Raw genomic sequence first — 12,844 nt, forward strand, 5'->3', positions numbered from 1 at the left:
ACGAGCAGATGTCCAGAAACAGCGACCGAGTGTTGAGTGAGCAAATGTGAGAAGTTAACTAATTAGCAATACATGTTTAGCTAGCAAAAATGGATGTTTAGCCAGTATCCGTATGTTTAGTTGAGCGTCGGGAAGATTGTGAGCCTGAAGCACTCAGCCAGTGAGGAACCAGGGCAGAAGGAGATCAGCACTGAGTAATAGTGCATATAAGTTGTAACGTTGTTTTCTGGGTGCTCTCCTGCTTGCAGGAAGCCCGCCATTACAATTGTGAATAAAATCTGCTTCATCAGAGATACCGTCCTGATACATCATTTGGATATTTCCAACACAGGGACGGTGACCCACTGCCCCCAGCAGCCCGTGCCACTGCAGCACCACTCTGAAGAGTGACCATCCCCAACCCCCAGCCTGCCCCTCCCCTGGTGCCATGTGAGGCCATCACCTCCCGTCCCATCGCTGTTAGCTGGGAGCAGAGGCCGACCCCCACCTCACCACCACCTCCATTCAGGATATGAGGTCCCCCCTGAGCTCCTCTTCTCCAGACTCAGCAGCTCCCTCATAGCTCCGTGCCCACCTGCAGCACCCCGAGGTCTTCGTTGCAAGGAGGGGCTCAGAACACAGTGCTGAGGACAGGTGGTCACCTCCTGCTCCTGCTGGCTGCTGACACGACCAGGCTGCCATCATGTTCTCAGCCACCCAGGCACACAGCAGGCTCACGTTCAGCCGGCTGTCAGCTGACACCTCCAAACCCTTCTCCTCTGCACAGCTTTCCAGTCACTGCCCCAGTGTAGCTCTGCATGGAGCTGCTCTCATCGAAGTGCAGGATGTGGCACTCGCACCCCTTTGGCCTCAGCCCAGCACTGCAGTCTGTCCAGGTCCCTCTGCAGGGCCTTCCTCCCCCCAGGCACATCAGTGCTTCCTCCCAGCCCGGTGCCATCTGCAGACTTACAGAGGGTGCCTGTGTCCAGATGGAGGCTGGTAATGAGAGGCGTCCCCCAGGGTCTGACCTGGGACCGGTGCTCTTTAACATCTTCACCAGTGAAGATGTTAATGGAATGGAGTGTGCTCTCAGCAAGTTTGCTGATGACACCAAGAGTGGTGCAATTGACAAGGTGGAAGGAAGGGATGCCATTCAGACGGACCTCAACAGACTTGAAAGGTGGGCCTGGGTGAACCTAATGATGTTCAGTACAGCAGTATGCAAGGTTTGGTACTTGGGCCAGAGGAATCCCAGGCTTTTGTACAGACTGAAGGAGCAGCACTTGAGAGCAGCCCTGCAGAGAAGGACCTGGGGGTCCTGGTGGAGGAAAAGCTGAACATGAGCCAGCAGTGTGTGATTACAGCTCGGAAAGCAAATGGGATCCTGGGCTCCATCAGCAGAGGGGTGGCCAGCAGGGACAGGGAGGTGATCGTCCCCCTCTGCTCTGCTCTTGTGAGGCCCCACCTGCAGTGCTGTGTCCAGGCCTGGAGCCCCCAGTACAAGAAAGACAGGGAGCTGTTGGAGAGGGTCCAGAGGAGCCACAAAGATGAGCAGGGGGCTGCAGCACCTCCCTACAAAGACAGGCTGAGGGAGCTGGGCTTGTTCAGCCTGGAGAAAAAAGGCTGCGGGGTGACCTCAGTGCAGCCTTCAGTACCTAAAGGGAGCCTACAGACAGGAGGGGAGTCAGCTCTTGGAAAGGGGAGATAACAGCAGGACAAGGGGAAATGGTTGGAAGTTGAGGGAGAGAAGATTGAGGTTGGATGTCAGGGGGAAGTTCTTTACTATGAGAGTGGTGAGGTGCTGGAACAGCTGCCCAGAGAGGCTGTGGATGCCCCGTCCATCCCTGGAGGTGTTCAAGGCCAGGTTGGATGGGGCCCTGGGCAGCCTGGGCTGGTATGAAATGTGGAGGTTGGTGGCCCTGCATGTGGCAGGGGGTTGGAGCTTCATGACCCTTGAGGTCCCTTCCAACCCGGGCCATTCTGTGATTCTGTGGTGCACTCAATCCCCTCATCCAGATCATCAATAAAGATATTGAACAGAACAGACACCAGTACCTACCCAAGGAACACCACTGCTGACCAGGCACCAGCTGGATTTAACTCCATCCAACACTCTCCAGACCCAGCATCCAGCCAGTTCTGGACCCAGCAAAGACACCCATCTAAGCCTGTGGCACCCAGCAGCACAAGGGGAGCTCCCTATGGGGTCCAGCAGCTCCAGTTCAGCCACATCACCCCATTATCAGCAGCACTGGGAGCAGGGCACAGCCAGCAGCACCCAGGGCTGTCACAGAGCTTCAGGCAGCTCTCAGCTCTGCCTTTATTAGCACACTAATTGCTCACACTGCTGGAGGTGCAGGGAAAAGCCCTGAGCAGCTTCACACCTCATTCTGTATGAGCTATCTCAGGACAGCCAAAACCAGCCTTTAAGAAGCAGTGCTGAGTCCTGAAAGTGTTCAGCATAAAACAATTGCTGGAATTAAAAAAAAAAAAAAAAATCATCTTAGTTGGAGCAGTTTTTGTGCTCCTTCATTTATGCTGCATTGCTCCTTGATGGACGACAGCAAGTTACATTTCACATGCTGGGGGATTTCATATTGTGCTACAAGGGAGTGCTTTGCTTCCAAGGCTGTGCTGAACAAAGAAATCCTTCATAAACGATTGTGTTGTTCTTCAAATAACGCACTGGAGCATTAAACTGATCAGTCAGTCCTTTACCAAGGAAGCCACGTGCTTTGTACTTGGCTGGAATTATTTTAATCTGATAGTACGCAGCCACCCAACGTGCTTTATAGACTTGAAGGCATGAAAAATGCCTTCCTAAAATACCACCTCATATCAGTGATTCAACTCAGAAAAGGAGCCCTTGCAGAACTGCTGACCAAACGCTTCCCTGCAAGATAACTCCCACTCTTTCATGTTAGATACAAATATGCCAAGAATGAGTTGGAAAATTCCACCTATATAAACAGACGACAACCAGTATGCACAGAGCAGGTGGTTATGCAAACAGAATAAATTCTTTTGATTCAGTTGGAACTGTACGCCTGCATTAAGCACATGAAAAACACAAAGCCCTTTCCACAAACAGAGGGGCTTTGGTAATTGTCTTTAACCCCACATTCCTTCTCTGAAGAAGAAAAGTGGGCATTACCACTGCTGACTCCACAGTTCTGATAATTTAAGGACACGTGTCCACACAAACGCCTCAGCAGCAAATTAAAAATACACTTGTGAGTGGCAAAGCAATGACTTACAGTACCTTACTGTAAGAAGTGAGCTGTTAACAGCATCTCTTTGCTTCTCACAAGAAAGAACCAAGATTTTATTAAACTCACCCTGTTTTGTTAGGACTTAACACCGACGAACGTTAGTTTCCCCAGCTAGGGAGATCACTGCAGACCTTTTTGACATCACTTTTTTAAACTAAAACCATGCACGCTTGTTTTGAAACAAGAATTTCTAGTTAAAGACAGCAGGTAGTTATACCTCTCTCTAGGGGTATGATGTGGAAGCAGACAAAAGAAACCTTAAAAAGCAAAGTGCAGTACAAGTGGAGAGGGTGCAATGAAGAGTGACGTCCTGCCAGGAAGAAAATCACAGTAGGGTTCAGGTGTTCCATACATAAACCAGCTTCAATGTTTTATTTCAACAGGGAAAACAAACCAAAAACCAGAGCAGTTACAAAAGCATCACTCCAGTGCGCATCTAAGTCAAACAGTCTGCAATCTGAAATAAGAGCAGATCTCATCTACACACTGCTTTCATATAAAACCCTTGGGGTGTAGGACTACGGCATTTTAGCACATGGAAGAGCATAATATGAAAAGAACCAGAGGACTCCAGGTCTTTATCTGTCTGGACGGGTCATCCCTGGCCGGGTTGGCACCATCATGGGTCTCGAGGGTGGCCTCATCATTGGGGGCCCTGGCATCATTGGCATGTGTCCTCCCATTGGGGGCCTCATCCCTGGAGCTGTGAGAGGAAAGAGAAGACATCAGAGGAAAGCCCTCAGGATCAGCAGCTGCAGGGAAAGCGCAGATTTTCTCCCCAGACCCCAGAGAGCTTTCATTTTTTAAGTGTGTAAATCTGGATCCAGAACATGGGTGGGATGGATTACGGTTCCCTGAAGGATATTAGAAATTAGTAGAGGAAGAGTCACATTTCTGAGTTATGTGTCTGCCTTTGACAATATTACTGAAAAAATTATTTCAGCTACTCCTAAGAGATGCCAGCTCCATCACTGAGTTGGAAAGCTCAGTTGGAATAAAGTGCTGCAAAATCCTCCAATTAAGGCTGTTTGAATAAGGCCTGGTGTACTTCTTACAGGAACAGCATTGCCAAAGGACATCAGGTGCTTTACCAAAAAGCAGTGAGAGAATGCTTTCGGTGCAGCTCCTCCATTTATTGCCCAGCAGCCACTGTGCTGCCCAGTGTCACAGACCACGCACATATTCTGTGCTTCAGAGAAACACTTAAAGGACATTATCTACCAGAAATGCAATAACTGCAAATACACTTCACTGCTTTTGGTGTGCATGTGTGTATTCCCTTAGATTTGCTCCAGTAACTGATTCAGTAAATGTCCTCTGAGAATTCTTCAAATGCCAGTAAGCAGAATAAGACATTTCAGTTCACCTCTTTGAGGTAAATTGCTTCTCTGGAAAGCATTACTTTAGGGCATTTTAAACAATAAACTTCATCTACTGCTGAAGAGCATCTCTTGTGCAAAGATGAGAGCACTGCAATCATAAAACTGCTAAGTAATTAAAGCCTGTGCTGTAGGACTAGAGGTAGAAGAACTGCCATTTACCAAAGCAATAATTTCAGCAGGACTCGTAAGTGCTTTCAATAAGCAGCAAAGGACAGAGTAGAACAGGCTGACAACTGCAATCACAGAGAATTGTTTTCCCACTTACCAGGTCCAACTGGCATCATTCCTGGCGGGGGTGGGCCCATCATTGGCATCATTGGTGGGCCACCCATGTGAGGGGCCGGCATCATGCCAGGCCGTGGGGGACCAGCTGGACACACACAGATCAGTTACATCCTTTATCATCAACGTGCAATTTCAAATAGTTATTAACCTTCACAGGAAACTTTAGTAATTAAGATAACTTTAATTGTTTTACAACTGCCTGCCTTCGTTTTCAGTTTCAGCTTTGACTTCAGGTGCCAGATAGAGAAGCAAGGAATAGCCTAGCTATTATTTCCAACTTGGCATATTTAATGCAAGCAACTGCCACAGCTAGACTCTGCACATAAAAGGATCTCAACAGTTTGCCAGTCACGGTGCAGAACAAGGTTATCAATCTTACATCATTATACAAAAAAAGCCACCGTGCTGGAAGTTTTCATGAGGTTATCTACACAGCAGCTATCAAGTAATGAGGGAGCACACGATTCTCTTGGTGTGCTCAGCATTACTAAGGCAAAACAACCTGAAGATCTTGCAGTGCACTCTCTTACATTTCAATATTCACAAGTCAACGCTTCCTTGCTCGATTCCAAGCTAAGAAGACTTTTCTTGACAAGGAAACACAGAACGCTGCTAAAGAGGTCTGCAGCCCAAAAGTAGAGACTTACGGATGCTGGGAGGTGGTGGGATCATGGCTCCTCCAGGAGGTGGTGCTGAGAAAGGTGTCGGTGGAATTTTCCCTTGCTGAAATGCAGCCGCTACATTGGGGGGGAAAAAAAAAAGAAAAAAAAAGAGAAAGAATCCCAGAAGAAAACACAGTTACTAAGCAGAGGAAGCTCCTGCCTCAACGCTCCTTCTCACGGCGAGCATTCAGAACATACTTAACGTCGTGTTGCACACTCATTTGTTCTTACTCTGGAACAAATCCCTGGTTTACACTGCTTGTCAAGATGGAAGCACCTGATATTCTTGAAGACAGTTATTACAGTAATTACTCCAGCTGAGACTAGAGAGCTCCGTGATGAATTTCACACACCTAGCTGTAGTAGATAGCAGAGAAAATATGTCACATGATTTGCAGCTGTAACTTTTCACCTAGGATCATTAGATTAATCCATGTTATCTTGAAAAAAGGCAGGTGACAAAAAGCATGGAAAATATCTAGTGTGAAAGGGAAAAGAAGAAATTCAAGAGACTGGAATTGATCAAAAAGAAGGCAAAAGATGTGACAGCTGGAAGCATCTAAAGAAGAAAGGTGTCATAAGGTTAATTTGGCACTTTTATTTATCCCATTCAGACTGAAAAGAATTTGTATTAGGGGGACAGCTTAGAGGAAGAGAACCCCCAGCACTGACAAAGGAAACTTTAGTCAAGCCTACAGTAGGAAGGGAGGAAAACAAACAAAAAAAAAAAAAACAAGAACACTTTCACTATCAAAAAACTGCCCCTTGGCCCTAAGGGTGTTAGTTTACAACTCAGCAGCCTGAGATAGAAAGTCTAAATCCCTGACCACAGGCACAGCTACGTGCCATGCCACCTCGTATGACATTATGAGCAGTGCTAAAGGTGGGTGTAAATACAACCACCCCAGAAACACTAAAACTTTAACTGCTGCAGGGCCCATCACACAGGGCTCTGTGTCATGTGAAGATCATGCTGGGATGAGTTGAGATTCTAAGTCACATTCTCATTTGTGTTTCACAGAATAACCAGGGAAGTTATGCTGAATCAGCACAGAAAAAAAGGAAGGAAAGCACTTAAAGACAGAAGCAAAAGCAAAGCACACCAAGATCACAAAAGGATTCGTCTTACTTGTTTTATCAATCAGGCTCTGAGCTTGTTCCTCCATCCATTTCTGATAGTAGTCTTTCACATTCTCTTTGTGCTTTCGGCCACTGCAGTGAGTTTTTCTCACGGAGGGCTGAGAAAGATCACATAAACCTAAAGCTCACAAAACATCACGTAACACCACAATTTCTAGAAACTTTGATACAGCTATCTCCTTTGCAAGCACAGAACAGATTGTTTTTTGTGTACAGGGAGAGGAAAGGTGCTGCACAACACCCTTGTATATAACTACCAGGACTGAGACTCAAGTTTAAGCACGAAGCCATGCTAATGCTGAGCCAGCTGCCTCCTACTAATATAACATCAGAGTTGTTGAGTACTTCTGACACAACCATTCCTCCTCTTTCTTTCTTTTTGCTCTGACAAACAAGCAGAACATCCCAGCATTTCAAACAACTTGTTTTACTCCGTGCAAGTTTCGCTTTGGTGCAGTCAGAACCAAAGACGAAGGCTCAGTACTCACCGAATCATGAGTGAGGTACGTGTCACAATAGTCACAGTAAAACCTGGCAGGGGAAAAGGACCCGTTAGCGACTCAGGCCAGCACCTCGCGCTGTGGCTGTTACAGCACAGCCTCCACAGCCGCAGCACAGCGGCTCTCAGCGCTCCGCACCGCCGGGACCCACCCTCCATCTTCCCACGCTGCCAGAGAGCGGAACCAACGCGAGCCCGGAACCCTCCCGCCACCGAACCAGGTGGCTTCGAGCCCTAACGGCCCCCAGAAGCCCACAGCCCCTCCCGAGGCCGTCCTGCCTTCCTGCCCGGAGCCGCGCTCACTTGGGCATGGTGCTCCCCGCGCGCCGCCGCCAGGAGGTGACGCAATCAGACGGCGACACTGCAGCTCCTTCCGCCACGTGACCCCGGCAGGCCCACAGGATGCTCGGCGCGCTCTCGACAGTGGCGCGAGAGGGACAAATGAAGCAGCGCGGCTGCCTTCGCGTTTCCTCAGCGCTTGGAGCAGCGGGCTCCCCGGCTCTGCCCGTATCCATATCTGTGCTTGTATCACTAAACCACAGGATCAGGAAATGACCCGAGCTGGGAGGGACCCGCAGGGTCCAACCCCATCTCCGGACAGCACCACCCAAACCCAAACTCGATGGCTGAGAGCAGATTCCCAATGCCCCCTGAGCTCTGGCAACTTGGGGCTGTGCCCACGGCCCTGGGGAGCTGTGCCAGTACCACGGGTGAGGTTCCCAGGCAGTGATGCGGTCCTGGCACTGTGCCTAGAGTAGCTGTGAGTGCCCCATCCCTGGGGTTGCTCAAGACTGGGCTGGATGGAGATCTGGACATCCTGATCTGGTGGGGAGCACTCAGACCATGGCAGGGGAGTTGGGGCTGAATGGTATTTAAACTCCTTTCCATCACAGAGCCATCTGTGATTTAAAGCCCCTTCTTCCACAAAGCCATCACAGAGCCTTCAATCACAGAGCCATTCTACGATCCTGTGGTTAAACCTGGGGCTTTCCAGACACCATGGGGGCAGGCAGGCGCTTGGCACGGCCACATGGACACAGCCCTGCCACAGCAGTTTGTATCAGCATCACAGATCACAAGACGCAGCATGTAACATGGGCAGTGACAGCACGGCCCTGCTGGCTAGGGCTGCAGGGACAGGGGCAGCACTACTTATTAAGTCTTACAGCAAAGAACGAGCACTGCAAGATGATATGCTCTATTTATTTTGCTTGTAATCCCACTGTTTGTTTTTCTGTGCAGTCCCCACACTGACCCCCACTCCCCCGTACAGCCGCTACTCATTTCTACCCACGCACCCAAACACAAGGGTGGCACTGCAGGGCAAAACCGCCCTGCACAGCACTGCAAAGCCCTCAGCTGGGCCTGCGTTTAGGAGAACACCTTTTGTAGCATAGCATGCTTACGCTAAAGCCCAGCATGTCTTAAACAATGTCAGAAATGAAGGTATAACGGCTTGTGCTCGCTGTGTTCTATCAGTGCTGAGGGATGGTCAGGGCCTGTGTTAGAGACATCCCTTAGGTTTCCCACGTGAGACTCTGAGGTCAGGGCTCAGTGCACGGTACTGCCCCTATAAAAATGGAAACTTCAACAAAAAGCGACCTTTTGAGGGGAATTCAGGCAAAAAACAGCACTCTGAGGAAAATTCCAGGCCCAAAGGCGCACTGCCGCCCTGCCGTCCCAGCAGCCCTTGCGCCGCCCCACAGAGCCCGGTGACGTCACACAGCCCGTCCGCACGTGACTGATTTGCATACATAAACACGCGGCTCGCCTCCCGCGCCGCCTCCATATATGGGAACGCGCGGCTGGGGGTTTATGCAAATCGCCTTCCTTTCCATCGCTCTCATTGGCCCGCGCTGCGCCCTCGCGTCACGCCAGGCGTACGCCACGCTCTCATTTGCATCCGCTCCCCGCTCGCCCTTGCGGTTCTCCTTCCGCAACAGAACAGTTCCGTACAGAACGCGGGAAGCGCCGGCGCAGTGACGTCACAAGCGCGTGCGCCGGGGCGGAGCGGCGCATGCGCGGTGCCGTTAGCGCCTGGCGTCGCCCGCGCCCCCTCCCCTCCCCCCCGCCCCCCGCCGTGCCCGCGCTCCCCCCTCGCCCCCATGCGGCGCTGAGGCGGCGGCGGCGGCAGCGGGGCGACCCCGGGGCGGCGGGGTCCGCTTCGCCATGGAGGGCATGGACGTGGATTTGGACGCGGAGCTGATGCAGAAGTTCAGCTGTTTGGGTACTACCGACAAGGACGTGCTGATCGGCGAGTTCCAGAGGCTCCTCGGTTTCCAGCTTAGCCCGGCCGGCTGCGCTTTCTTCCTCGACATGACCAACTGGTGAGGGGCCGGGGGCTGGGGGTCGACGGCCTGGGGAGGCCTCGGCCCCGGGTTGGGGTTGAGGGGGCAGGGAGAGGCCTCGGGAGCGGTGCGGGCTGCAGGCCCCGCTGGGGGAAGGCGGCGGGCCGGGCTGCTGCCGGCGAGGGGGGAGAAGGGCTGTTAATGGAGATTAATGGGGGGGATTTGGGGCTGGGGTGGCCTTAAAGGGGCATTTCTGGGCGAGGCTGCGTGCGGCCGGGTGGAGGAAAGAAGGCTGACGGAGGGTTGTGAAGCTCCGCGGTCTCTGCTCGCACACGGGGCTAGCCGAGCCTCTTCCTTGTTGTTTTTTTTTGACTTTATGAAGGCGCTTTGTGGAAAGCAGAAGTGCAGGTATTGGGGGAGGCTGCAGCTGGGGAGAAAATGTGAGAAAACGGAAAGCGAGGAGTGAGAGTGGTGTGGGGAAACCCGGCGGTTGTCAGAGCGCGGTGGGGTTGCTGCCGTCTGAGATGTGGGGTTTCCTCGTTGTTGCTTCTTGCGCCTTTAAACCCACCTCTGGTAGCGGTCCTGGTGAGCTGGCTCACGTTTGGGTTAGTGCCCGTCTTGTTGTTTACATCCCGTCCCTGCAAAGGATGCAGGGAGGTGAAGCGCCTTGTTTCAGAAATTATTAACTGCAGATACTGAGGCGAACTCTGCTTTACCCATTTTACCCATTAACAGCATAAAATGAACTCCAGAAACTTCCAGTTTGAAACTGGGAGTCTGAGTTGGAAGTCTGGATAGCAACAGTTGGGAACAAAACAAAACTTGCGTGGAGTTGTTGAACTAATAAACAATAATATGACAAAGCAGTCAACTTTGTCTTTTCACTTCTTTCTCCTTTCCTACAGCCCTATAGTAAATATTGCAAATCTGCATCTGCAGAGGGAGTAGGGGAATAACAAATAATACCATTGCAAGCTGATGTGATGTAAAATAAGGCCTCTTCTCCAGAGGAGTTCAGGAGTTTGCTTTGGAGAAGTGGTGCAGGGCAAGAAATGCTTTCTGCCTCATTCATGTGGTCTTGATAATATGAGTAACGCTACCTGTGCTACATGTGACACTGCTGGTGTGGTGTGGGTTTTTTGTTGTTGCTGTTCTGTGATGTTCCTGGGGAGAGGAAACTCCAGCAGAAGCTGGAAAGTGACTGGTGGGGTTACTGTGTATAACCACGGCCTTCTTGGTTTGTGCTGAAGTGCTGCTTTCTTTTGTAGGAGTGAAGTAACAGTAGCTTATGTAGCCCTGGAGCCCTTTTTGTTAAAGATTATATATTTGATTACAGTTGAAGAATCATGGAATCACCAGGGTTAGAAAAGGCCTCCACGATCACTTTGTCCAACCAACCACTGAACCACGTCCCTCAGTCCCACATCCCAGCATTTCTTGAGCACCTCCAGGGATGGTCTTCAGTGATCAGAATGACTTGGATTTCACGACTCCAGCAGCAAAAATTTGATAGCATAATTTTTTTTTTTTAATTAGGATTAGTTAATTAGCCCTGTTGGATGGAGGTGTGCGTGTGTAAAAAAGGGAAATCTTTTAACTTGGTGTAACATAGGCAGCAGTATGGGAGGATCAGCTGGGGCTGCGTGGTGATGGCTCATGCAGTGGACTTGCAGGCTGTGAGGTGTAGCCTTTCAGCAGCCCAAGCTCAGGCCAGCCATGCTGACAGGTGCTGCTGGTTCTCCTCGGGTGTCTGTGCCAGGATGCTGCTTCCCTGAGCTATGGGTACTGTACAGCTTCTGTCCCATTCCCAGCTCCCACCTCGCTGCAATGGCAGCCTGAATGCACCAATTCCGTTCTCTGCTGTTGCAAAAACTTCAACCAAGCCACATTCCCCTTCTCAGGATGCACCTTTCCTTTGTGATGTTGAAGGACTACATGGAAGTCAGTGCTGTAATCCACTCTAGCCAAGGTGATGTTAGGCAGTGGCACAACAGGAGATTTCGTGGTGTAGAACTAGGGTCTGAATCTTCTATCACCATTCTGTCCTGCAAATAATTCCTCTCAATGAGACCATCAAATCACTTTTTTTTTTTTTTTTTTTTTTTTGCTAAAGCTGCAGCACTTCAGTGATATTTCCTCATTCTCTGTGTCAGAATTAATTCTGGTGTGCAGGAAATGGTGAGGAGGTCACAGCAGGGCTAAGGGCACTTGTTTGGTGACTGAGCTCTCTTATTAGATACGTTCATAGAGGCTAATTGGAAAAAAAAAACAACTTTTTTCATAAATGTGGCAGCCTGCTCTTTGATAATGATACAGTCAGCAGGCCTGAAGCTACTTCCTTGTTGTAGGCCTTTGAGATGGTGCTGCGTGTAATCTGAGCTGTAATGTGTTTTGAAATAATATTTCCAGTGTATTCATTAGGAATTGCATTTAACACTTAAAACAAATCAGCAGTTCTGCTGGGAGAGGTGAGTTATGTTAGCACTGCTTTTCTCAGATCACTCGGGCAAAAGAGTGGTTTGGTGATGGTGAAGAAACACAGAGGAGCCTTTAAAAGTGTGCCCACCTCTCCAGCTCACCTGGAGTCACTCTGTGCTCCCCAAGTATTTTTCAGGCTTAGGACAGTGCAAGAAACTGCCAGCTGACTTTATTGGCGGTGCTGCAGAAATGCTCCAGGTGAATGCATGCATCTGTAGTTTGAGTCTGCTCTTTGATCTTCAAGAAAGACAGGTTAAATGGTTTGAGTTGTCTCTTTCCCTGTTGTTTATTAAACACTTTCCTAGAGCTGTGCCTCTTTGGAATTACACCCTGAATTCTGACTGTGGGCTGTTCTGACTTCTTGTCTTTCTGCACATGCCCTCTCACGGGTCCTGGTTCTAATAGAGCAGCAAGCACGGCTCCCTGTTGTCATTATTTACTGTTCAAAGTCCTGGAGTTTGGGTGAAAGCTTGAACTTTGGCTTTTGGTGTAAAACTAAAAGTGAACTTTTCCAACAGATGCTTTGGCACCGAAGTATTCCTTCTTCAGGAGGAGAACAGAGGCTGAGGGTGTTTTGCTGCCATTGCAACTGGGATGAAAACCCACCCTGCCTGGAACAGCACACACCATCCCCCTGCAGGCAGTGATGTGCCACAGGTTGCCCAAGCAGGCTGTGGATGCCCCATCCCTGCAGGCATTCAAGGCCAGGCTGGATGTGGCTCTGGGCAGCCTGGGCTGCTGGTTGGTGACCTGCACACAGCAGGGGGTTGGCACTGGATGAGCACTGTGCTCCTTTTCAACCCAGGCCATCCTGTGTGTGCTGAGGTGAAGCTGTAGGTGCTGACTGCAGCTCCCTGCA

General features: G+C 50.1%; 2 protein-coding genes across 2 annotated transcripts in view; one reads left to right on the forward strand and one right to left on the reverse strand.

Moving 5' to 3' along the window:
• Positions 1–3,595: 3,595 nt before the first annotated feature.
• SNRPC (small nuclear ribonucleoprotein polypeptide C) lies at positions 3,596–7,635 on the reverse strand. The gene is made up of 6 exons (XM_003212968.4): positions 7,523–7,635; positions 7,209–7,251; positions 6,710–6,818; positions 5,566–5,655; positions 4,899–5,003; positions 3,596–3,954 (listed from the first exon to the last, which is right to left on the reverse strand). The coding sequence occupies exons 1-6, from the start codon at positions 7,528–7,530 to the stop codon at positions 3,830–3,832; spliced, it is 480 nt and encodes a 159-aa protein (XP_003213016.3). The 5' UTR covers positions 7,531–7,635; the 3' UTR covers positions 3,596–3,829.
• Positions 7,636–9,269: 1,634 nt separating this feature from the next.
• Positions 9,270–12,844, forward strand: part of ILRUN (inflammation and lipid regulator with UBA-like and NBR1-like domains) — a 31,622-nt gene continuing 28,047 nt past the window's right edge. The window contains exon 1 of the mRNA XM_085210155.1: positions 9,270–9,546. Within this exon, the coding sequence (XP_085066281.1) occupies positions 9,389–9,546 (158 nt within the window). The 5' untranslated portion in view covers positions 9,270–9,388. The remainder of the gene's footprint in view (positions 9,547–12,844) is intronic.

Source organism: Meleagris gallopavo, chromosome 28 (assembly GCF_905368555.1).
Source record: "Meleagris gallopavo chromosome 28, MGAL_WU_HG_1.1, whole genome shotgun sequence".
In the NCBI taxonomy this organism is placed as follows: domain Eukaryota; kingdom Metazoa; phylum Chordata; class Aves; order Galliformes; family Phasianidae; genus Meleagris; species Meleagris gallopavo.

Bases quoted from the DNA above. Each gene is read 5' to 3' on its own strand.
- SNRPC (XM_003212968.4), bottom strand. The intron at 6,819-7,208 runs GTGAGTACTGAG...GATCTTTCTCAG, and splicing joins CGTACCTCACTCATGATTCG to CCCTCCGTGAGAAAAACTCA. The intron at 3,955-4,898 runs GTAAGTGGGAAA...TTCCTCTCACAG, and splicing joins AATGATGCCAGTTGGACCTG to CTCCAGGGATGAGGCCCCCA.